Here is a 27109-nt window from a genome sequence, read left to right on the forward strand (position 1 = left end):
TTACAAGCTTATTCAATCAAAAATTCTCATCAGGTGTTTTGTCGTACTCTTGCTAAAGTGACTTGGGTTCCACCTGAGCCTTGGGGTATCTGAAGTCATTTTATTCACACACACCGTGAATCCAAAATCCATAAATATTTCCCTTCAGACTACAAAAATTTTTTTTTAATTTGTATAGTAATAAAAACCTTCATCTGCCGTTGATTTTTATTTTCTTGAAAGTAAATGTTTAGTTAACCTTCAGTGAGCTTTATTAAATCTTAAAACAGGACTGTAACAGTCCTTTGACAGTTAGGCCAAAGCTCAGATAACAATTCATAACAGGATATTTATTTGTCCACAGTTCATATTAAAAACTAGAGATTAGAACACTCCTGTTAAAAATCAGACGTGACTGAAGAGTTTATAGAAAGCATATTCCCCAAAACGTTCCCATCTGCCACAGACTCTGTGTTGCCACGTTCTTTGCCCCTTTTTGCTGTCCAAGAGATCCTGCTTAGGGACCACAAAAGAGTGTGATCCTCTTCTAACTATGGCAAAGGCACTTCCCCAGTAGCATCCAGCAGATAGGTTTTCTTTAGCGAAAAGGGACTCTTCACTTCAAAGGACCATGGCAATGGTTTAAGTTGTGGGCAATTATAGAAAGAGCTCAACTCTGTTTACACAATTTATAATAGTTTACCCACTTCATCTGTTTCACTTAAATACCAAATTTGCTTACTTAAACCATTAATACCCAAAAAAACCCACCACCAAAAAAACCCCCCAAAAGAACCAAACCAAACAAAAAACCTGAGCAGAGATTACTCGATTACTTGGATATGGATAGTTCTTCTATTCAGATCTTTCCTACAAGGGTCTTCCCTGATGGGACCAATGAAAAAAAAAATAAAATTAAGAGGTTATCATAAATTATTTATCAAGAAGGAAAACAGTTCCAACCTACAAAAAGATCCAACTATATTGTTTTTAAGAGACTCTACAGAATCATTCTATCTCCTCTTATTAGGATTTTTCAGTATAGCCAGGAAAAAGGAAAAGACACTGTGGGGTTTTACGCTTTGCATGTTTCCACAGTATTATTACCTTTATATCCAAATGCATTAAGAAAGGCTCAAGGTAACTAGCTTGATCTCTGCCCCAGTCTTTTCTTTTAAGCTTTAGTTCTTTCCATCTCCAGCCCCCATTGATCACTTTAACGGAGCTGTTTTACCAAATGGCAGAAATGGAAGCAGTTAATTTTAAATGTTGCAGAGTAGCAATATGGTCTTCATCACTGAAATAATGGCAACATCCACTAAAATGTATTTTTACGTAACTCATCTTTCCAAGACACATACCAGTAATATGATCTCTGAGCCCAGTGATTGAAATGGAAATTAGCAAGGCAAGGGTTATCTGTCTTTCAGGTCTTTCCATTAAAACTTCAGAAGTGCCATAAAGATGTGGTTGCTAACTCAAACTAGATTCCAGCTTGAGTAATTCTATACCATCTTTTAATTTTAAAATGTTATGCCTCTGACTTTTATTAATAAATTTGTTTCTCTTTAAGCACTCTGATATATCCACATTAAAAATTTCACTCAAGATAATGACAATAATAAATAAAATAATTCTAAAGCTAATAGTGATTTAAGTCATAAAGTGATTAAATAACTTTGCAAATAAAATTTAAAACTGAGAGCAAGATAATGTAGAACTAAATATAAAAATCAACCCTCTCCCTTCATAATTAGCATTTTAATTATGGACGAGCCAAAACCAACATGAAACCATCAGGAAATTAAAACATAAACTGTTTACATCGCTCCGGAGAAAAAAATAAGGTTTGGATGTGTATTTACATATAAGTTTATATCAATCAGCCCTGAGAACAAATCTACAGGCAAATTTCTTTCTATTATTAACTGTTTGCATCATACATTTTTCTTTTAAATTAACTACTGTAAAAATGAATAAATTACTTAATAGTTATTATCATCATTTGGTGAATACATTCAAATGTTAGAGTGCCTTACCACAGAACGTGACAAAAATTATTTCAAAGAGAAGTGCTTTTTGGATTGCATGTTCATTCAATAGAGCTAACGTAGATTTTTGTCTCCTCTCTACTTCTACAGAGCGTGCCCAGACCCAGAGTGGTGGCTTAAATGAGTTGTGTATTCCTGAAGACAAAGAAGGAAATGAGAAGAGCTCCATCTCTATAAAAATGTTATAAAAGCATGATTTGAAGAAGACCAAGTGTATTTTTTTTTCAATTTTTCTTTATCTATACATCTATCTTCACCTACCTTCAGTATTAAAATATCATCTCTACTCAAGAGAGAGCAGGACAGTAATTTTGATTTTAATTCTATGAAAAGAACTTTTCCTTTTTGATTTGTGCCATCGCAGTATACAAAAATAAAATGACTGATTAAAAGGGGGATTAGTCAATCAAAATTCCTATCTATTAATTCATACGGTATTTTAATTATACTTATTTCAACTAGGTTTTGTTGAAGTCGACAGAAATCTCTTACCCTCTTGCACATCCTTGCTTTTATAAACCTAAGCTTTGAAGATAATGTGAAAAGTAAACACAGTAACTAGAAATTTTTGCTTGGGAAATAATTTCTTGGTATTGCTCTGCTGTGTAGGCAGTTTTCAATGGATCAGAGCAAAGATAGATCTATAATTAAAAAGAATTCTGTGCACCATAAGCCAGCAGATTTCATTATTAGAAATGTTAAAATATGTATCTGAATTAAATTTTTATATTTTTTTGGTAAGATGCAATAGACTCCAAACTCTCAAGACCTTCCAGGAGGCCCTGCACAATTTGTTTTACTTTACTAAATGGCACAGTAAGAATATTTGCACTGAGTCTCTGAGGGTTGATGCCCAGCTGAATACGTTATCGGCATGATGGACACTGCCGTGACAGAAAGGGTATGCACCGTGTTGAATGCAATAACGAATCATTAGACAGGCACTGTTGGACCAGCTGTTTTATAAGCAGCCAAATTTATATTACAACCAAGAGCTTTAGGATGGTGTAATAACGTTGACTTCTATTTTGTGGTGGTTCTGCTATTTCTCTGTTGCCTCTTGCAATATCATTTATATTCTGCTTTTATTGGATTTCTTCATTTTTATTCCTGGATTGTATCTAGCAGTATAGTAAAATACAGCTTTCAGACATAAAGAAGATATCCCATCAGTGTTGCATCTTTTGGACAGAGGTCTTAAATGTTTTTTCTCCTCATCCTCTGCAGGCCACACAATTTTTGATTAAAAAAAGTTCTTGCTGCTGTATTATTTCTGCTTAAAAACATTTGATTTCATCATTCAATTCTGCCTGGGATTCCAACCACATATCTAATATCCTGACTTATAAGAAAGAGGAAGAAATGCTCTGCCACTTAAGATGCATATCCTTACATATTCTATCTTCCTATTTCTTTTTTATTATAATTTCTAGATGTACTAGGTCTAATTTAGGCTAGACTGACATGAGTACATTCTGCTCCTGTACACAGACTTGTACTGATTTCAAGAGGGAAGATTTATACAAATAAAAGCAAGATTCCAAGCACAGACTGTAATTTTTTATTGTACTCTATACCCACATAAATCGTCCCAATAATAGAAGAGAAAGAAGAAACCATGACACATTTCATTATTCATACAGATTGTTGGTGCCTTTAAGTAACCAAAGTTTGTTCAAGTGGTTTGTTATCTTTCTAATTACTGCTAAATAACATTACAAAACATTATTGCTTGGCCTGAACAACAAAATTAATTTGGTCTGCTTTAGTTGCCCTATTTGAGACAAACATCCTGATGCATTAGCCTTCTTTTCACTTAATGAATTTCTGTTGATAATTTTATTGAATCCAAATATACAAAATTCAGTTTTTTCTCGTTTTTATTCCCCCCCCATTAAAAATGATTGCACATCAACAAATCTCTTCAAACCTTTGCTATTCACGCTAAGCAACTGGACTAATCTAAGTATAGGAAATGGCGTATTGGATAAACCTTCAAGAATTCAAAGTTATCTTTGTATGATATTCTCTTGAAAAGCTCTCTTTCCGCAAACACTAATGTCGTGCTAGAATACACACGCAAAGGGAACGCAGCTAAAAGCCAACAATGGAAATTAAGTTAATTCAATTTCCAGGAAAGCAAATATTTGAAAAAAAATATTCTGAGATACTTGTTCCAGCCTATTTGCAGAGTGAATGATTAAGACTAAGCTGTCTAGTAAACATTGCTCACTCAGCTAAAACACATTATTATTATTTAATAGAAGGTAAACGTTCACAAACTGAAAATAAATATATATATTCATTGTCATCTAACCTATCACACAAACTGAGGTTGCTGTTTCCCTCTTCTATACCTTCTGTAGCCATATTCGGCACTCTTTTGGGCTGTTTAAACTCTTACAAGAGGTTGCACGCGTCATAGTTTAAAGCACATCAGACCCACTGCAGTGAATGGCAGAAGACAGAGCCACCCACACTGTGAAGCACGGGGAGAGTGGCCTGCAGCGCGCTGGACTGCTGACATGGGATAAAGGTACAAGTTATGAATCTGTGCCCCTTAAGCTTATTCTAAATCGGCTCTCACACTTCACAACACAAATTCAAGTGCTGGATACCACAGTACAATTTTCCAAAGCCATAAATGCAAGCTCAGGTTGAAATTGCTTAAACTACTGTATAACTAGATTTTTTTTTTTCCTCTACAGTGAATGAAATCACATTTTTACAAGGTTAAGTAGGGTGCAAATTATTTATTCCCTTTTTCTGTAGCGAACTTTACTAGTATTCTGCCATTAAACATGCATGACCAAACAAATATAATAACGAGAATTTTAATCCATTTTTTTCTTCATCAGAGATAATCTGTAACAATAAACATCAAAGTGTACAGACATACATCTCAGGAAGAAAACAAAATATTTAAAACCTGCATTCAGCCACCCAGAATCAGTAACACAACCTGCAATTAGTATTTGTTAAGAAGAGCTATTTAATAGCAGTGTTTCAAACAACACCTTCCTACATTTAAACAGGAAGATGCCTTCGCATGAGATGCCTAGGGCTATAAAACAGCTAACCAAATGTGTCTAACGGCGGCTTGACTGATTGGGCAACCTCTTGCCAGGCAGATATGTAACAAATAGGAGATTGCACATTTTATTTCAGATCAGTTGCCTTTCCACTGTGACACAACAGACTTTGACTTTTCCCTTTCGCTGGAGAAAAAAATATAAAATAAAGGCGATAACAGAGATTTACAGAAATTAATTAGGATTGTGCACATTACTTACTATAGAGTCAAGCAAACCTACACCAGACTTGCACTGAAAGATTAAGAACGTTTTTTTTCCGTACGAGTTAAAAAAAGAGGCATACAATACAGGAGGTACATATACAAAGTGAGATAAAAAGTGATTTAGAAGAATAGTACTTAAATACTTAAAAAAGAGTTCTCTTCATAGTACTTAGGACAACAACTATGTGACACACTCAAAAGAGAGTAAGAAAAAACAGTTCCCTCCTACCCACTGCACTCCCAATGGAAGCGGACGCAAGTTTACAAAATACCCTCCAGCTCCATAAAGGTGTGCTTTTACACAAGTGTTAACAAATGGGATACAAAAATACAAATAAAACTAACTCATAGTTAAGATTCTTTTGCTGGCATGCTTGAATCACGCACGGAGCTGACAGATTCATTCAAGAAGCTTAAGGTTCTGTTTCCCGGTGCGTGTGTGTGTGCGTGCGTGTGTGTGTCTGTGTGTGTCTGCGTGTGTGTCTGTGTGTGTCTGCGTGTGTGTGTGTCTGTGTGTGTCTGCGTGTGTGTGTGTCTGTGTGTGTCTGCGTGTGTCTGTGTGCGCCCCTGCACACGTGTATGGTTTTCTAACTAATACCCATTTTAGCTGGCTGAAAATTTTCTAAACATTTTTTTCAAAGGAATTCTCAATCTGAGCAGAAAATATTCTTGAGGAACGCTCAGCTATTTCATAGGCATTTTCAATAAAATTTGTTACAAGGATGATACCTAATGTTTGATACTAAAAGATAGAGGTCATGTATCCATTAAAGAGGAACATCAGAAATCAGAAGGACTAATAGCCTATGAGTAGGACACTTACCTGGGACATGATCTATATTGGAGACTGCATGAATTTGAACCTTGGTCTCCGATATCTTGACTAAGTCTCTTAATCATTAATAATTAATGACATTGCCTGCTCTGGACTGGATCTTTCTCACTACAAAAAACAAACAAAAAGGAAACAAAAGCTTTCTTGCATTCATCCCAAAATGGGACATCAGGTTCTTGAAAACTAAAATATTGAGGGATGTACAGAAATATTTTTCTATCTAGTTAAGAGATACCAAGTTTTGAAAATGAGATCATTTGCAGTTTAAAGTAAATTACAGACAATAAATGATTGCCATTGAAATAAATGAAATGTGCAGATGTGACAGAACATATTTATTAAATATTGAGCAACTGCTACTATTAAATCATAATAATATTTATTCAAAACCTAATAACAAACTGCTGCCTTTGTAAAATGAAAGAAGTTGTCTGTCTGCCAAAAAAAATCAAATTGGTTTTGAGTAGAGATAAGTACAGCCATTACAAAACTTCAGAAATTCGAAATGCCAATCTACTACGAGTTGGACATTTCTCAACAAAAAAATAGCTAAAGAACGGAAAAGAGCTATTCCTTAGTTCTACTTGAAATTGCATTAATTGACGTGGGCAAATACTACCTTGATCGCATAGATCAGCAGAACCAACTGAACTGATAACAGAACAAATACTGTTTTGAATATCAAATAAAGGGATCTGGATGGTCAAAGAATCTTAGAAACCTGACAGCTCATATCACTGTCATGCTTGTTGAGAAACGATAATGAGTATTACACTATAGTTTTGCAAAGAAATTATTTTCTTACTCTACAGTATGCCAAGACAGTTTGCTGTAAGTCTAGATAAAAGCATTGAACACAGCTGCTTTGGTTCTGTACCACTATAACCTTAAGTATCAAATTATACCTTCAACGGACAAATTGTACTTTTAAAGAAATGCTATAATTATTTTTCCATATTGGATATTAAGATCAGGAGCGTGTTTGTGCATATTCCAACAACATAGAAAGTTAAACCCATTCTTGCACAGCAACAAAACCCCAAGAAAATATACTTGTGTTTACTGGCGTCTATAAGTAATGTTAATAAAATACTGTAATTCAGACTCAGATTTTTGCAGATCTGAAAGATTCTAACTCTAAAAGCCAAACGCTTAAAGGAATATAGGGACAATCTATAAAGATGCAAAAAGCGAGGAGTTAACGGTTACGTATATCTGCGTTAATATATATGCTGGCCGATAAAAAGAAATCATGCTTGGCTGGCGCATGTATCTTCTGCCAGACACTCAACCACCTTGCAAACTACCTGCTGTCCGAACAACATGAAGTTGAAGCTCGGCAGACAGCAACCGCAGTATGTTCAGTAGTGCGCATGAAATGTGAACTCCAGCCAGGAAATTCAAACTGCTGTTTATGCCCTCCTTGTGTCTGAAGCTAAATTAAAGTTCACGTTCCTTTGAGAAATAATTGTCACAACCAAGATGATAAAGTTGTCTCATTCCTGATCTTAAAAGTAATTCCCATGGCAAGGGGAGTTTAACATGCATCAATACAGAAAACATCATGCCATCAGCAGTAAAACCTGACTTCAACGCTGCAAATAACTACAGCAAAAGAAAAAATCCTCAATTGGGCAACTGTATTGTTAGAGGGGTAACAAAATAAATCTTTCCATGCATTGACTCCTAATGGGAAAGCAGAATACGGAGACACGTAGAACCAAATGTACAACCAAAACCAGTAAAAGAATTTGGTGCTAATAATTCCTAGGATATGTGGCTGAGTCACAGGCCAGCCCAAAAGAGATCCTGAGAACTAAAGGGGTTCACACTGGCATTCTTCCTACCATTACAAGTTTTTCAGCTTCATTAAACTCCAAAATTCAATATAATGTAATAAGCAACAGAATAATGTAATATCAAGTAAATGCCAATATCAGTGTCAATCGTGTACTTGTTAGAAGATGTACAAATGCAGTGATATTAAACGACTCCCCCACCAAGAGGGGGACTTCGGTTTCTATGCTGATTGCCCCATGGCCACTTCACAATTTCACTTCACAGCAGTAAGAGGAATATTTTCAATTTCTTTTTTAAAACTGTAATTTGAAATAACCTGCAGAAAACTTCCAGTTGCATATTTCTACATTGGTGGGTTTTTAGTGACAAAAATGTAAGATAAATCTCTTTTACAAAGTAATCAGATTGACGGACTGTGAATATACTCAATTCATATAAATTACACAAAGAATAATTATACAAAATTATAGTTCCAATGAGGTTAGAAAAACTTAAAAACTATACAAGATAAAAAAAATATACCAGCGAATAATATACAAGTGATTAAATGTTTGAAGAAACGTAAGCTAACTACCTGTGCTATGGACCATAAAATACATGACAAGAAGAACGCAGGCACAGTAGAAAATATTTCTTTCCTTGCTATCCCTTAAAATGCATATATATTACATAAGTGAAATGACCAGAATGTTATAAATACACAACATATCCATACTTTACTCTGTCATTATATCACCAAGTTATGACTTGAGTGTCCCCTCAACACCTAGTATACCAATCGCATAGACGGAAAAAAGGTAACTAAGAGCTTTGAGCTTCATTAGACAACACCTCTAACCTAGACTAAAGGAGAGGTAATCACATCCTGAGGGAACGTGAAAGACGGACTTTTCCATGCGGTAGCCTGTGGACCATGGCAAGGTTAGGGCAAGGAAAGGAAATTATAGATGTTCCATATAACTCAAGTCTCCTAAGCCTATTATTTTGATATCGACAAAAGCTACAGATTTTAGTTCCTGGCTTTAGTTTTCCAAGATGTTTTGCATGTGCCCTTTGAAGATCAGGCCTAGGAGACATGAGGAAAGTTGAGTTAATCTTGAAGGCAGCAGTTGTTTTGTTTTCAGGAAAGCATTTAATACAATAGATGAAATATGAAGTTCAAGCATGTGATTCAGAGATTACGATGGTTCTGTTAGTGGGCAATATATCAGTAAAGGCTGTCAAATTATTTCAACCTTACCACTCAGCACAGAGTAGATCCACTTGCTGCACGCAAAACAACGACGAGTTTTATCCCAATGACGAGTTCAGACCAGAGACTATTTCAGGGCTAAGTTATTTGCAGAGCATTTTGTTCAAGGTCAGATCTTCCTCTAATATAGCCTACTCCTGAATGACTACTTTCCATGCAAACCCAGGAGAGTACGGTGTGTTACAGCTACACGCATCTACCCGTGGAAATGTTTAAGGACTTCTTTGTCCAAAAGTTCTTACATGCCTTCACATGTATCCTTCTGAACTCAAGATGGAACAGTGAGCTAACAGATCACAGCTAGATGTTAAAGGACAGTAACACTAAGCTACCAGTGGGGGGAATATCTTTCAAAAAATGACTATGACAAAAAAAATGATGATCTCGAGTCCTTGGTCTAATATTCCTTTTGCTACACAGATACCAATTACCTTCAGTTTTGCTCCTCTAACTGATAGATATTATAACAGGGAAGTTATTTATAACTTGTATTTACCTTTCAAGTTTTTTTCTTACATCATACACTGGAAGAAGAGATGATTTACCCAAAAGTTTCTCTAAGTTTTCCAGATAAATAACTTAATCTGACAAAAGGAGACTTGCAGAACTCGCCTGTCCTATGTTTTTACACAATTCCACATAAACCATGTTTCCTTTTTAACTACTTCTTTGATGAGCTATTCAACATCCATGCCTTAAGGCTAATTCACTTCAGTTGCCTGCCTTACTATGAGATGAATGGGAGATCCAATTTTCCTCTCTCTGCACAAAAAGGGCTTGGGATTACTAGCTCGGGTTCAGAATGCAACTTCTATATATGCAAGGTCGGTATATTCAGAAAACTTTTCCAACTGAAGAATACATAAACGGAACTCAGAAAGGCTTTTATTGCGCTGATTGGTCAGCAGTTGCAGCTGTACAGTTAAAAATAGAAAGTGAAGAGCTTATACAAATTAACATTGCTGAAATTGTCAGCCAGCAATGACAAACCCATGCCCTGACTCTTCATGACCCCCTGAAGTGGTGCAATTACTATTGTTTTTATAAGATCAACATTGGCTTAGGCTAAAACAGCAAATAATTTAAAACAATGTCAAAATGTCAAAGCAGTTCAATTTCAAAAATTATTTTATCATGGCCAGATTCCCCTTTTGTGCAAAAACTCTTTAAACTAGTTTAACGAAAGTATTTTCTGTACTTCCGATTTCCTGTCACTGTCCAGATATACAATTTCTTAGTTTATATCTATTTAGATATAAACCAAACATTCCATATGCATATATACATGCACATGGAATAAATAGGTGTATATGTCAAAGCCATTGTGTTCTTGAAACACATGAAGCTTAGCTTCCTATCCTAATTATTTCACTCTCAGATGTCTGTCGCTAAGAATGCGACTCCTTCAGACTTGAAATGCAAATTTCCCACTGGTGCTCAAAGGTTCACGTATAGACACAAGTGTGAAGATTTTACTGAACTTTTTATATGACAGTCTTCCAGCAAACCATTTTTGAACCCATCGAGAGATTCTACTGTGAATACTACCTAGTCCAAATAGAAGCCTACCATGCCATGAATCTGCAGAAGAAAACTGTTATTCTTCAGTGTATCTTTAAACAAAACGGATTAGAACATGAACCAAAGTACCAGTGCTTATAAAACCAGAAGCAAATACTGAAAGACTTTTTTTAATTCCTTCAGCTTTAAGTTATATGATATGCCTACAGCTATTACATGTAGCTTTGTAATGCTAAATAACCTACTGTCTTGTCATTTAGCTACTATATTTTTTTAACAGTCTCTTTGTAAAACAAATGTGTGCACTTTAACATATAAAATTTCAGGTCGTAAACCACAGTTTTATGCCTATGGATTCTGTTTGCTGCAAGGGTTTAACCACGGATCATTCATAAATTTATAGAAAAGTTGGAAAACAAAACCAAATCAGTCCTGAAGCAGTATATTTCATTAAACAAAAGCATGAGATATTTTGCCATTTAAAGAATAAAAGTTAATAAATTTATGTCAACAGGGACATGCTACATATAAATTTGAGCAAGAACGATCTGGTGATGATATGATCATTAAACAAAATGTTTCCGTTATACTTTTAAAGTACAAAATCCTTTGGAAACAGTAATTTTTCCATATTGTTCATGGCAAAGTGTTAAGTAGGAATTTTCATTCCTGAGGTAGTTAAGGGGTATATGATATTCCAAAATGAATAGTGTTCCCCAAGCATATGCAATATTTTGGGAGGAGTTTCATATGAAAGAGGAGTGACATGTTCCACCTTTGTTTTCCAAATCACTTACTGGTATATATCACTATGGTAAATATGAATACACAAAATTAATTTTAATTCTGCAACAGGGGGGTTAAAGATTAACTCACACTAGTCGGTGGCATACCATTTGTCTGTATTTACAACAAATTCAGGATTATTAAAGATGCACATAAGCTTTGTGATTTCTGAACTGTAATAATGAAATAACAAGTTTGTAAATGAAGTACATAACACTTCAAACACTATTTTTGTGAAATTATTAAGGCAGCGTTTGCATAATTATTTCAGATACCTACATGTCTCAAGCTACTGCAGCAAGGTCTTGAATTCACGGTCTTGAATTCAATTTCAAGGTCTGGAAGTAGTAAACAGAACCACTGAAACAATCCAGTTGTTTCCTGTAGTAGATTCTTGCACTGATTTACTGCGTCACCATAAACGTTTAACTATCTACCAAAGCTTCGGCATACAGGAAAGAAAAATATTTCAAAATGTCTTTTTTGATTTTGTTTTAAAAAGATTGCATGTTCAAACTCTAAGAGTTTTAAACTGGATAGTGCTACAGTAGTTTATAGCGTGGAAGGTCAAACATTGCCCAGGTATGGAAGCAGTAGCTTCACATATTTTATTGGAATGCAATCTTCTGCACAGAAAAAAAATCATGCTTGTGAAGAAATGTTGTTAACCTATTTGAATGATTAACTGTCCTCTGGAATAACAGCAGACCATTTTACTGAAGTCAACAGGTATGCCTAAATATGCTTCTAAAACAAATAGCAATGCGGATGTCCTGTTTTGCAAGCAAGAAAAAAAAAAACAAAACCACAGAAACATACAAAAAAACCCCACCAAAAAACCCAAAACAAAAAAACTCCCCAAACTTCTAACAAACTCTTCAGTACATGAATATTAAAGTCACACTGTTGTCAAAACGTGAATCCAACATATTCATCCACTAGTGGCAACTCAGAGTAGCAACGTATTTGCACAACACGTCCCACCAGGCAACAATCTCAGAGAACCCTATGCATTACAAAGCATTAGCAGCTACAGTACAATTTAAGATGTATGTTTAGTGCTAGTTTTTCAGTTCCAATAAACTAATGGAGAATAGAAATGTTCTATGACAATTAGGTATTACTAGCTACATCAAAATCTGGTTTATGAGGGTCAAAATCCAGAGAGAGAGACTACACTGATCCTAGCAGAAGCACTACTATTTTGAATTGTGGAGCATTCTATCCTTTCATTTGATGTACAAAACAAGACTACTCCACTGCCAACTAGTGAGCGCTCCTACCACATTTATCCAAACAAAGCTTTGGGAACAGCTGGGTAGATGACACACCTTCAACTAAATGCAGAATTTCTTTCAGGTGTACATCTGAAATACAGAAGTGGTAACACTCTGCTGCTATTAAAGATTCCAGATGGAGGCCGAGTCATAAAAGCCCATGGCTTTATACCCACCTACCCACTCCGACCAACATCAAACAGCTACTCTAAGTTTAGGTGAAAGAGAGTTCAAAAGGTCAGTAAACTCCAAAAAAAAAAAAAAAATACTAAGAACAACATAAACTAGCCACCATAAGTTGACCCAACCAACCCAGTTTCCTCCTAAGAGAGATACGTACAGAGAAGGCATAGCAAACTCTTACTGATTACTCAGTGGTGACAAGGAACCAGGAAATTCTTGGGGTAGTCACCATGATGCTTCTCATTGGGCAAACAAACAAAAAACATATCTAAGATCCAGATATATTTTCAGCAGATATGAGTAACCAAAAATCTCTGAATAGATAGGACACAGGTCACCTCACTGCAGAATATACACAAAAAGTATAAATATCTGAAGTAACACTCAAAGAAGGAGATACAATTTTTAATCCAAAATTATAAGATTTGTATATAACACGATAAAGGAAAGAGAACTAAAACTACAAGTTATTACTTCAAGAAACAGGGTACATAAGGTCACTGTGATACTTACCACTGTGAAATTCATAACCTTCAAAATCCATATTGTCATTGCTAAGTTAACAATCATGGTAACCAACAGCAGAAGGACAAAGAAGTATAAGCACCTCTTTCGCCATCCATAAATCCCTACTGGGTAGAACTGAGGATGTTCGGTCCTTGGAAGGCTGTTCTGTTGTGTTGCTAATATATACTGCTCTCGTGTCATCTGGAAAAGAAAGATGTAAGTACAAGTAAGCACAAGAGGTCTCTTTTTCACAGATCTCATTACACAAAGATTATCTGAGCATATATAGAAAAACAGTTTCTATGGACACAGAAGGAATGCATTCATTCAGGAAAAACCACATCAACGTTATTTTTACTGGGCATTTAGTAAGAATTTGGTCGTTTTCATGTATTTAAAGTAAACCTTTGGTTTGCTATTCCAAATTGGATTTACATTTCACATTTATCAGCAAGAAACTGTAAAAAAAATAAATTAATGTAATCCATGTATGTATCTTACATTCTATTTATGAAGACGGTTTTATTGCCCTTTAAGAGGGTATTCAGGAAAATTTGTTTTTGGAGAAAAAAGTCTTGTAACCTTTTTCGTACTGGTTTTGGCGACAAGTTACTATGAAGAAAATTACCTTTATCTCAGCTAAAACCAGTACACTTTTCCACACAGAGAGAAGAAACATCTATTTTTCTAGAAATGCATCAGTCAAAAATGAAGTTATTACTCTTTTATTATACTGAGTAAATTAAATTATAATTTATGTCATTAAATATACACCCATATTTTACACAAAAGCATGACATTGTAACAAAAATAAACACGAAAGCCCTTCAAAGTTTCAATTTTGCCCTTTATGAGATATGGATACTACCATCATCTGTTGTTTTCCTGAACCAGTTTCAGTTTTTCTAGCATACAAACAAGCAGTAACTGTTTGCAAACCACTTAAAGAAGTTATCATTAATTCTTCCTTACAGCAGAAAGTGTTCATAGCATTTAAGAAGAAACCATTTAACATTTTTTACATCCGTAACTTTCTTTTACGGATATTTATATTCATATTCAGCCGTCACATTGCCTTTAGACTGGAAGGCATTAACTTTTCTCCATGACTTAAAAATGAAATTAAAGCAATTTCATTCTTTTTATGTAAAAGTTCTTCCTAAAACACACCCGTTAAAAAGATTGGTTTAATAGGCTTTGTGCTCAGGAGGACCAAAACCCAAAACAAAGAAATACCCTAAACAAACAAATAAAACCCCAACAAACTTATAAACCACGTAGAATGATCAGGTTTATACTTAAAAGCTGCCTTTCTTTTCACTGAAATAAAGTAAAAAATGCACAAAAATGGCAATTTGATTCAATTAGAAATAAGAAACAGATTAAAACCATTAGAAGGATCAAACAAATGTTGATTTCATGAGATTTTTAAAAAAGAAAGCTCAAAAATGTTTACATAAACATCTGTATTGCTAGATATTTATCCAAATCAAAACTCCTGAGGTTTTACCATGCACTTGTTAGTGAACAAGGTATTCATGGAATAAATTAACTCACTGTGAATGATTACAGCCACAAGTCATACAATACACACCCATATTACAACACACATATAGCCGAAATAAGCCAAAACAGAAATAATAAATTTTTAAAGCATGTTTTAAATAATCTAGTAAACAGGCATTTTGTCATTTTTATTCTTTCCAATCAGAATTGCTTCTCTTTGCCCATAATTTCGATTAAACGTAACGTTTAGCATGTTATTTTATGTAGTGAATCTTTACAAACAGAACTTCCCTCAACAACATTTGTCACTCCTCCCAGAGCAAAGTGTCACCAGGCTTAAGCCCTTAAGGTCTCAAGACCATCTGTTGCATCCTGCAGAATTCATCCCAGCTGTGCCTGAATTCTTTATGAATTCAGAAACTCAACGCACAAAAGCGTTATTCATCTTCCTCCTTATAACGAGTTTCTACACATTTATTTGGAACTGCTGTGAGATCTCTTCCAGAACACTAGAAGGACAAGTAAGTTACTAAAATATTTTTTTTTAAAGTGACTTGCGTGAGCCTTGCTAAACCATAAAATATGACAGAATATCTTTCAAAAAAACTGGTCCCACCTGAAATGATCTGGTTTTGCCCATAATTCTGATTGATAAAGTGCACGTGTACTTTATATACATATAAAAATCCACACGCGCAGGTATTTATGAATGAATACATGCAGATCATAGAAATATATACACACAAACTTTTGGTGACTGAAGTACTATTTCATCCTATTCAACTTTCAAAATGCATTGTAAAAATATACATTCCAAACTAGGCAACTGACAGGTCTTATTGATGAGGAATTATTATTAAATGGACATTTAAAAAAAACTGACTGTGGTATAAGCTTAACGTGATTTCATTACTCAGGTCTTACAAAAATGAAATGACTGGTGACAGCGTTACAAGATGAGACAAGAACTATGCTTTGAAAGTTTATCTAGGTTTCTGGCAGTAGGACGTTTGAGGGTCTCAAACCAAAAATAATTACATTACAGAAGTGCTCCATTAACTCTTTGACAGATTTCAATGCTGTCATCTTAAACTGGTAAACTCCACAATGCACACATGCACGTATACACTAAGCCAGAGAATCACAGAATGGTTCAGGTTAGAACAAACCTTAAAGATCATCTAGTCATAAGAACCCAGAGCCACAAGCTAAAGACATTAAAAATACCTCACGTGCTCTGATAATAAATGAGATTTCTAATTCAAATCCAAAGTAACATGGGACAAATTACTCAATAACTACAAAGAAATAAAAACAGTTCTCACCCTGCACTGAACAAGTATCATAAACAATTGAACACTATTTTCCAAAACAACGGAAACTATTATAGCGCTGCAACCTAGTCACATCACAATTCTACCTGAATTATATTTTGCCATTTTTAATTTTCATTTTTGGCTACCTCTACGCTTTTTGAGCCTTTTCAGTACCATAACCCATATGATTGTGCATATTCACTGGCACAGGTGAATGTGAGGAAGCACACAGCATAGAATCTAGATCACAATCAAACCAATGACCTCTAAACTATTGATATTTTAGGGCCTTAATGTACTATTAGAACAGATATCTTAGACTTACAATAGTAATTAAAGAATGAAGCAGATAAACGTTGAAAATAGAAAATGTATTTCAGTCTTTAGGAAAATCTCTTACACAGGTAAATTTCCAAAGCAGAAAAGCAAAAGAGAAGACCATGAGCAAAGGAGCTAAAATCTAGAGGGTGAGATTGCTGGTATAATCCCCGAAGACAGGGAAGCAATCTACTTAAGTGTTAACAAAAACCATTTAGAACATGATTATGCCTTCCAAATAATTCTCTAGACAAATATAAATTTGTCTTAATGGCTAACGTCTCTTTTCTAAGTGCCACAAAAGAAGAATCAGATTCAAAACTAAAGAATGAAATAAAAGGATCGTTATTCTTATTTACAAATGGTTAGCCAAACAGGAAAAACAATCCAATATTTGCTGTTAACATCTGGGCAGGCAATTTGACTTCCAGATTAGTGATTTTCTGAAAAGAAAATTAAATTATTTTGTGTATTTTGAAGACAAAATAGGAATTTTAGTTCTGGATCAACAGGTGGAAGGTTAAACCGGGTGCAATACCTTCGATCAAGGCACAAAATGCTTTAAAAAACATCTTTAAGAAGATGACCACAGAAGGGTACGGTTATACTTAACAGAAACGGGAGAAGTTAAGAGAGGGCTTTTACACAGGTCGATGTAGCTTCTGTGTGTTGGAAAATCAGGCAGTCAAATAAAAAAATGGTATCTCAGTGGGGATGGGGGAAGGTAGGAGGGAAGAAAGAAACTTCATAAGTGATTTGCCAGGATAACTACAATTTTCAGATCTAAAACAAGCATTCTTCCTTTGTAATTAAGGGTGGAACTCCTGTGTTTTTCCTATCCCAAATCTAAGTCTCAAGAGAGCAAAGCTCTTTACAACAAACAAGATCTGTGTCAGCATCATCGTACATACGAGGAATGGAAGCTCAGGGAGAGAGGGAAAGAAACTTCTCCACAGACAACACGCAAACTGGTGAAAAAGCGACAAACAATCACTTAAGTGACTCCTTCCGCTGCCTTCCATTTGGCATTGTTTTCAGGGTCTTCTCTGTTCCAGAGGCAGTAGAAGTTTGAGGGCATTACAATGAGAACTGGTCAAAAGTTTTTCTAGTTCGTGTTCTCTCTCAATTTCTTTTTAGCTTTCTGAGAAGCTCAAGTTGAAGGTCTCAAGAGTTACACAATCCCTGCAGCAAATGCTGTAACTCAGATTGCTTAGAGACCCACAGCGCTCTCTAATCTTACCCAGATTTTCTGCTAGCTCCAGTTAATACCTTTCACTTGACAGTCCTTGCTATTAACCAAGCTTTCATACTCCTACCTTAGAGAAAAAAAAAATAGTATTCCGTAACAGATATATTTCTTAAAGTATTTAATAAAGCCTGCCTGCATTCCCAAGGGTGTAGAAGAGAAAAACCAAACCGAGTACGTTTGAAACATCAATACAGTGATTAAAAGTGGTTTGAAATTTTCAATGAAGAGTGCTTTTATTGAAAGCATGTCAATTCATTGAAATTTATCCATTTGAAAAAAAACTCCCAATAAAGTGGAGATGGATAGCATCAGATATTCACCCACACCTTGGGGGGGGGGGAAGAAAAACTTTAATTTTATTCTTTTTTAAGAACTTCCAACATTTTTTAGAATATTAGCTTCTAGAACTTCAACACAACTATTTTATTTGCTAAATTTATGTATGAAACAAAAAATAAAAGCATTACTTCTTTCCATGACTGTTCTTTGGAGACTTCAATTTTTTGGTGATATTTCTTATTAACAAGAATTACCGACATAGGTATCAAGACCTACGTAAGAAAATAACCTTAATGGTAGTAGAAGTATATGTCTGGGAACAATTTGATAATTGTTATATTATAAATGGAAAATATTTACTTAAAGCTACAATCAATTTTCAAGTCTGACAAGGTATTATCACAGCAAATACTTAGTTATACTCAAAAAACCTAAGAAATCAACATCTAATTTGACAGATACAAATCAGAAGCTGTTTTGTTTCAAACAAACTCACATCATGAAACAGATAAGCAAAAAACCCAATATGACTTTTGTTACCTCAGGTATCGTAAGCGTAGCTTGGCACAATACACGGCTTCTAGAAATTTTCATTACTGATTAATTCTCTGTACGTTATTTTCTTAATTCATAGACAGAATGAAAAACATAAAGGAGTTTTAAAATACAAAAATATAGTATGACAGTGCTTAGCCCCAATCATAATTTAGGTTGGTCAGGAACATATTAGCAATCAGATGAGCTGCAGAGGTGAAGAAATAGAAGAAAAACTGTAGGTAACAAGGAAAATTCTTCACATTAGCATTTAGAGTAAAAAAAAAAAAAAAAAATCAAAATCAAAATGCCATCTGCTCATAACTAGCCATAGCTGAGGACATCATATAGATGATTTACCAGAAGCAGCTGGCTCTCTCCACTCGCCCTGACAGTAACACGATCTCTGGCCAGCAGCTCATGCTGTGGACACCTCGCTCTTTGGATGACATTACAGCAGATCACTCATTTTGCTTCCACTCTATGCAGCGTGTGACATCAATTAATCTTACATCTGAAATATTATTTTACTGTTTTCTTTATAGACTTCAGCTGGAAGTTTACCACACCTAGTGAAAAATGTATCACACAGAGCAGGAAGCGCTCTAAGAACCATAACGTTTCTTATATGGCAAATAAACAAATAGGTAGTATATTACACCCCAATCTTGACACTAAAATCAAGAGTTGGGATGAAAACAGTAAGCTCATTACAACAATAAATGGGAAGATGGCAAGCGAGTGACTTGTATCTCTTGAAAAGGCCTTATGAATAAAAGGATGGCATTTTAGAATCTCTCTAAGAAAATCCAAAGAGCTATATACAAAGCTCGTGCTGTCAATCCCAGCACACGTTGAAGCAGCTAAATTGTTTCTTCTCTTCTGCAAGGGTCTGGTACTCTATAATCGATTTCTAAAAATAATAGAAAAAGATGGTGTCATCTTGAGTTAGCTGGAATCATATTAACTACTGTGAACCCACTGACAAGACAGTAGGGCTACATTCTTAGAGAATTAAATATTGGAGGGAAAGAGTAGCTTCCTTCACAAACAGCTTTGTCTGGGCTACACATGAGACTTACAAAGTCTTCTCCTTATGGTATTAGCCACTCAAGCCTTTCCAAAGGCAGCCAAAAGCACGTCAGGACCTGACTGGTATACATGGTCATTGCGCCACAAATTGTTAGCCAGATATGATAAAAGCGTGTTCAGATCATGTCCGGATGGCTTTTGAATATCTCCAAGGATGGAGACTCCACAACCTCTCTGAGCAACCCGTGCCAGAGCTCAGTTCCCCTCACACTAAAAAAGTATTTCCTGATGTTCAGACAAACATCCTGTGTTTCAGTTTGTGCTTATTGACTCCTGTGCTGTCATCAGGCACCGCTGAAAAGAGTCTATCTGCATCCTCTTTGCACCTTCCCTTCAGGTACCTGTACATAGAGATAAGATCCCCTGAACCTTCTCTCTCCAGGCTAAACAGTCCCAGCTCTCTCAGCCTTTCTTCACAGGAGAGGTGCTCCAGTCCCATAACCATTTTCACAGCCCTTCACTGGATTCTCTCCAGTATGGGCATGTCTGTCTTTGCCCAGAAGGGGACACAGCACTCCAGGTGTGGCCTCACCAGTGTTGACTAGAGGGGAAGGATCACATTCCTTAACTTGCTGGAAAAGCTCCTCCTGATGCAGCCCAGGATACCATTTGTCGTCTTTGTGGCAAGGGCACATTGCCAGCTCGTATCCTATCTTCTATTGAAATATACTTCCAGCCGGGGTACAGACACAATCACTTATTTTTAAAACGCACTTAATCTTAAAATTAATTTTTTCACGTACCAATTACCGAGTAGAAAGTACTTACATTAAGCAGGCCCTCGGTCAAGCTTTAGGGACCAGTAATTTGGAAAAAAATTATGCTCCATATTTTATATTGGCTATGGCTAGGCCACATTACCACATGACAGTGAAATACGATTCAGGGGAGGCTCCACTCGTTCCGTCTTCAAGATGCGCCTTGAAAAACTTACATCCAGATTGGCCACATAGGGAGACCCAAATCCTTCTGCCAGGAAGAGGTGTCAAATCTGAGGGACTTCAAGATTCGAAACTGAGGGTTTGATGCCTTTTTGGTTCAGCCATGGATTTTTGCCCTGGACACTTTCAGACACAGAGGTGCAACTGTACTCAAAACTCCAAAATCACGTTTCTTAAGCAACACAACTGTAAACCCCTCTGCACCCCTGAAAAACTAAAGGAAAGATCACGCAAATAACTTCACCATCAAGCTGTATGTAAAGTCAGTTGATTACATAATTTATGTGTTTTGAAGTTCAATAATTTAGAAGAATCACTTTTTTCTTCTTGACCACAAAGAACAGTTTTGACATCAGTGTCAACAAGGCTTAAGTCAGCATGTCTTTACTGACAATTTGCTTAGCTTTATGTTGTCAATTAGAATTCCATTTTTTTGCTAAGTCAATACAATTAGATTACTACAGAGACTTCATTACAGCCACAGGCAGGACAGCAGCTGAGGTACACAATTTTCTCCCTGTGATGCCAGTACTCACAAAATAGTTATTGGAACAATTGTCTATAAAAGGACAATAAATGTTTGCATCTTGAATATTGTTCTCCAATAAAATTATCACTTCACAAAAATGGCTACCAGTGAGCTGATACTATTACCATTATTACTTAGCGAGAACATTTATGGCTGTTCTGTGTTTAACATATTTAATTGTAACGTTCACTGCACAATGAAGTTCACAGCATGTTAACAAGAATAAATAATCATGTAATGAATAGAATCATATTTTTCCCACTAGTCTGTGACTTGAAGTGTTTCTAAATAGTAATGTGCTAAACTGAGTTCTTCAGGAAGCTGGATTCAAATACGTCCCAGGAGATGATTTTTCCCAGCAATATGCTTTTAAAGTCACATTTTCAAGAACCAGAACAACTCCAGTATACTTTCAGCGTATTTTTTTAAAGTAGCTTTAGTTTCAAAAGCTTACTCATGACTTCACTTTATTTAGCTTTATAATCATCTAAACTTGCATGCTGTGTTTTAGAATAACTTTTGAGGTGGTCTATCTAGCGACACTGACAACGTAGTATATTGTAAGAATAACCTTAATTAAGCTAGGTGGGATCGCAGAAGCAGCCCAGTAGCAGCAACACAAGGTTCAGTATAGCTAAGTTGCCTTAGAGAAAAGCAGATACCTGTGGAGATGAGTAGATGACGAGTAGACTGCTGAAAGATACAGCAGCGTACAGCCCTGGAACCTGTTACAACTCTCTGGACTTTCTCTCAAACACCCCTACTACTAGATAAAACAGATCAGATTTGTCTTCCTGAAGAAATTCTGAAAGTCTATTAAAATAGCAACAAAATCAGGAAAACTACAGTAAATGATTAGATTTCAGTTTAAAACCCACCACTTTTAATCCTGGTGGGCCTTCATTCCTGTCGCTCTACATATCTCGATAAGGCCGGGCATGCCCACAAGCACTGCCACCAGCGCGTCACAGCTTCTGCTCAGCTCCCGCTCTTAAGGTCACTGAGAAGAAAAGATGGAGAATTTCTTTGTTCAGGATATTCCACCAGGAGAAAACCTGGCAAGCCCATCAACAGAAGATGGCAGGACCAATATTTCAGTAGCTTCACACAAACTGGCACTAGCTTTCCTCTGTGAGCGATACATTTGGTTAACTCAGTTCTAGTGGATGGTGGCATCAAAAAGTGTAAACTTCAAGAGTGAAGAAAGAAGTTCTAAGAGTAGCAGATTCAGCAAGGGAAGCAAACTACGCTGGACTGGAAGAAACAAGTGGAATGAACACTTGAATTATGAAAGCAAACGTCTTCTTTAACTAGTTCATTCCTACCTACAGGTTGAAGTCTAACATTCATGCGGTGGGGTAATCACGTAGTCCACAATGAAAGTGCAGGAAAGAGATGGGAAACGTGAACCAAATAATGGATTACTAGAAAGAGGAAGAACAAGCTTTTAAGTACTATTCCTTTTCCTCTTATTTGCATATGTGTAGTACAATTCTGCTGTATGGCTGGGAAACTAATGCTTGTAGATCTGAAAGCCACAAGGCTCTTCTGGCCTAAGATGTACCTCTCTGTTAATTCAAATTAAAAATGCATGGACCAGATATTAAAGGGGAAAGAACGAGCCGCATTGATTAAGTGCTATGATATGAAGAACATGAGTATGCCTTAAAAAGACAATGATTACATTTTGAATTTGGCTTGTACTCATTGAGCTGCTTCTGTGATGTAAACAGGCAACACCATGTCTCAAAGTGACAATGAGCTTTTAATTCAACAGTTTAAACTTAATGTGAATTTGATGTCCTCATATTCGATATGAATCAGATTCCCTCTCCTTACAGAAGATTTCTTAACCGATAGTAATTATAATGATATAAATATGCAAACAAAAGTCTTGGTCTTAGAACATAAGCATGGAGCAAATCTTAATGCTATCCACAGCTCTAAAAATATTAGCTGTATTTCACCTGCCTGCCTGATAAGAGTACAGCCAGAAAATAGCAGAATTTATCTTAATAGAAGATAGATCACATTGCCAGAATTAGGTTAAAAAAATACATATACATATATAAAAAAATTTTTATAGCATCTACCAACATGGGGTCCTGCTCCAATCTAAAAGAACAAAATTTTAAAATTATAACAACAGGTGCATTTTACTATGGGATAAATTTTAACAGTTTGATTACCACCATTGTGGCAAGATAATCCTCATCAACAACCCAACACTGAAAATTCTCAGAGAGTATTTTAATGAAATTGCATTGATGGAAATGGTTGGAGAAACAAACAGAAAACAAATAGGGATTTCAGTTATTAATCTATAATTTGATCATGTATTTCAGATGATACCATAACGCAGCAGAGAAGACCTGAGTTGTTTGTGCAGACATCAGGAATCTAAAATGAAATTACAGCTCCTTTGCTTAAGTTTACATGTTTTTAACTTAATATGCTATCTAGAAGCAAGTTCCTAATTTTTGTCTCCAGCATTTCCTCCTTTACGTTAAGCTCCCTCGTCTTCCTTGCTACTAATGGATTTCGCTGTTCACTGTGATTAGCAGTCTCATAATTTATCAACGTGGTTTCACAGTGATGGCCTGTACCTGTGCCTGCCTCTGTATAAACAACAACTATGGTGTTCTAATACTGTAATAAAAGTCTTCTCATCTTTCCAGCACCAACATGACCAATGACATCTCACACAAAAAATACCATACCAACAGATTCTGAACACGAAGTGCAAGTTGTAAAACTTTAAAGTGAGAGTAACCTTCAGAATCATCTTCTTCAATGAAGAAGAATGAAAAAAAACCCATTACAAATCCAACAGAGGAGTAATGTCTGCTTTTTTCTGACATGACATTTGGAATTATTGTTTGCTACACTTTTAGAACTTTAATAAATAAACAATTCAGTTACATGTTTTAAAAAGAAAAAGAACTTTGACTTTCTTTTCAGATTTTAATTGGTAATATGGAAAGAAACATAATAGGTATGTTTGAAAGCCCCTAAATGACTAAAGATCCCAGGGTGAAAAACATTTGGATGATATTTTCAAAACCTATTTTAAATGAGTTTGACGGTATTAAAGGCATAACATTCCTTTGCAAAAGGAGATCTAAACTCCTAAATCACCTTGGTAAAATTTTCACCTTGGAAATTTTTTTTCCATCAAAACCAGAAGCCCATGCTTTATTTTATTCTTATAATTATCTCCACATTTTCACTTTCTCCATTCCATTTTTGTTTGCATTTTTTCCTTCTAGAAAGCGCATGCAGGAGCATATTCATTCCCTAACAGGCAACCTGTTCAGCTTTAGCAGGATACAAAGCACGGAAGATGTAAGCTCAACCACACAAGAGCTGTTTCTTTAATAAAGAGGGGTCCAAGAACTTGCTAATAATAACAACATGTAATATGTAATGATTAAATGTCACACTTCTGCCGGGCACATTAAAACATTAACTAGCTAAGTTGGCAGTACTGAGCTAAGCTTTTTCCTTTTCTTTTTTTCTGGCAATCAAAAAGATGGTGCCAACATCATGTTGGCAGAAACAACAGAACTGCACTTAAATAATTTCCGGGGCAAAAATCTCCGACCCTTTCAAGCACTGTGGGAAACCTGGAGAGATTCAGGTGGTCACCTATATCTCATCTTTACTGCATAAAACCACCTTCAGTTCTTTACTGGAGGGAAACAGGCTAAAATCCTTTGATAGTCTAATGAAGGTGGAGGTTTTTCCTGACTTCCCTCAAATGAGTAATGAAAATTAAATGAGACTCACCCTACATATAATGTGTTCTCCTTGCTCTGAAAAGAAAAAAAAAAATCAATATAGCTTGATGAAAAGAAATAAATGCTTCTTTTTATACTAAGAAGAGATTGAAGGAAAACCCAGTGCCTACACCATTTTATCTTCTAAGATACTTGTAAGCACTGTTGAAGGAATGGAAGAAATAATAACCGCTCTTCCCTGGAACTACACTGAGCCAGCTTTATGAATGGAGAGCGTGCAGCTGCCGGTCTCTGCAAGAAGCTAGGGTCAGCAAAATGGAAAACTGACAAACATGGAGCACTTGATTTGTTGGATACTGTGTACTCAGATGTCAATACCCAGTATGATTCTTGTGAACAGGATATTCAAGGGAGATTGGGTAAAGCAAAGAGAGACAAACTCCTTAATGATCTGGACGAACAAAAAGACTGGAGAACAAAGATTTTGAAGATGCTAGTGTAGAGACAGCTAGAAAAAGACAGAACAATGAGCAGAAGTCCATTCTAGCCCTGCAAGTGATTTAGAATGAAATTTATAACTAATTAGATATCCATGGACAAGGGTGAAAAGCCTACTAAATGAGCTGTGAGGAAGACTGGCACGATCCAATCAGTATGCAAAGGAGGAATGTATGGCAAGAAAATAAGGGAAACACAGAAAAAATGAGAAGGGAGAGAACTACAGCTCAAGAAGCAACAAACTTTGCAGTAAACAAAGATCTGGGAGAGAATCCAAACATTCACTGTTAAAACTAGCAAAAGTAAGCTAATTCTCTGTGTATTTTGGGAAGGCAGCTAGCGCATCAGCAGAAAACACCTTTGCATAACCTAGAAACTGGCTGTGACTGTCAAAAAAGCAAGAAGCAACTCTTACTGAGCATAACGTAGGAAATTCATGAAACTTGCCGAGTCAGCAAAAATCCTGAGCAACACAACAAAAAAAAGGGGGGGGGGAGTTTATTGCATTTGTATTATCAATAAGCAAAAGCCTCCACAGTTTCCTTTAGATAAAGTCTGTCAGATTAATAAAGAACGCATGTTATTCTTCACAGTTAATTTGGCTAGTGTAAACTCACCAGTAATTAACAGTCATTCATGAAGACTCTCACCAGCATCTCAACATGAACGATAAACTTTGTAAGTGTAGCAGAGACAAGATTTTCAAAGTATGGCGGAACCAGAAAAGAATCTCCCATTTGATCAACTTCCTATGCTTCACTCACATTTGTATCAGTGAATCAAGCCTTCTGAACAGAAACTTTCAGAATAGTTCCTCTCTTACTTGCAGTGATTAATGATATATAAAGGCCAAGTTTCCAAAAATCCAATTCAGCATTTTAAAATTCTTTCTCTGTATTGTATTTCTGAAAAGGAATATTCTCTACAAAGTAGTCCTAGATTTTATATTTCTGATCAACAGACTTACTGATAGTTGGTATTAAAGTTTGAAAATAGAGCCTCTAACACTTAAGAAAATTCCTACTGCATGGATGCATTTTTCCTCAGCAACACTCATTTTTGGTGGATGCATCCTATTTCTCGGTCCATTACCTCCTCTTTATGACAGCTTCTGGTGATGCAGCCTTTGAAGACTTCCTGCTTCCAGACATTAACAACTTAGGATCTTGACCGAAGGTGCTAGGGCCATTCCACAGCAAACTCCAGTTCTATGGAAAGCTAATTCGTCGCTAACTTCAGCACTTTATTGAGGCAGTTATCGAGGCAGTTATCCCTTTATAGGAAATTACCTGATCATTGTCCTAACACGAGCCATCCCTTCCACTCCCAACATCCCTGTCAAGCTCTCCCCCTAAAGCAACAGGGAACCTAGCATTTTTAGACTTCCAAAGCTCGCCATTCCTTTCAACAACGTAATACACAAACACAATGGAAATAACAAATGCTTGTAATTATTTTCTTGTCCCAGCTTCCTTAGTAATCTGAAATTTTTAGGGTGTCTGATCAGAGTCCTCTTAGAAATTAAATATCTCACTCCTTGTCCTGCCTCTCCAAAACTGTGACTTCGCCTTCAGAGCGAGGCATCTTTTTCTTTGGCATAGATTCAGTTCAAGAATTT

The 27109-nt window shown here is 35.9% G+C and overlaps 1 protein-coding gene across 6 annotated transcripts in view; it reads right to left on the minus strand.

Moving 5' to 3' along the window:
* Nucleotides 1-27109, minus strand: part of SGCZ (sarcoglycan zeta) — a 494345-nt gene that overhangs the window by 213281 nt on the left and 253955 nt on the right. For 5 of the 6 annotated variants that reach the window (XR_010071324.1, XM_063336641.1, XM_063336639.1 and 2 more), the window contains one exon: nt 13496-13690. Coding sequence is in view for 5 of the 6 variants with exons in the window: in XM_063336641.1 (XP_063192711.1) it covers nt 13496-13690 (195 nt within the window). In the remaining variant the exon portion in view is untranslated. The remainder of the gene's footprint in view (nt 1-13495; nt 13691-27109) is intronic. The other variant, XM_063336643.1, reaches the window with a different exon arrangement.

Source organism: Chroicocephalus ridibundus, chromosome 5, assembly GCF_963924245.1.
Source record: "Chroicocephalus ridibundus chromosome 5, bChrRid1.1, whole genome shotgun sequence".
NCBI classification, from domain to species: Eukaryota; Metazoa; Chordata; class Aves; order Charadriiformes; family Laridae; genus Chroicocephalus; species Chroicocephalus ridibundus.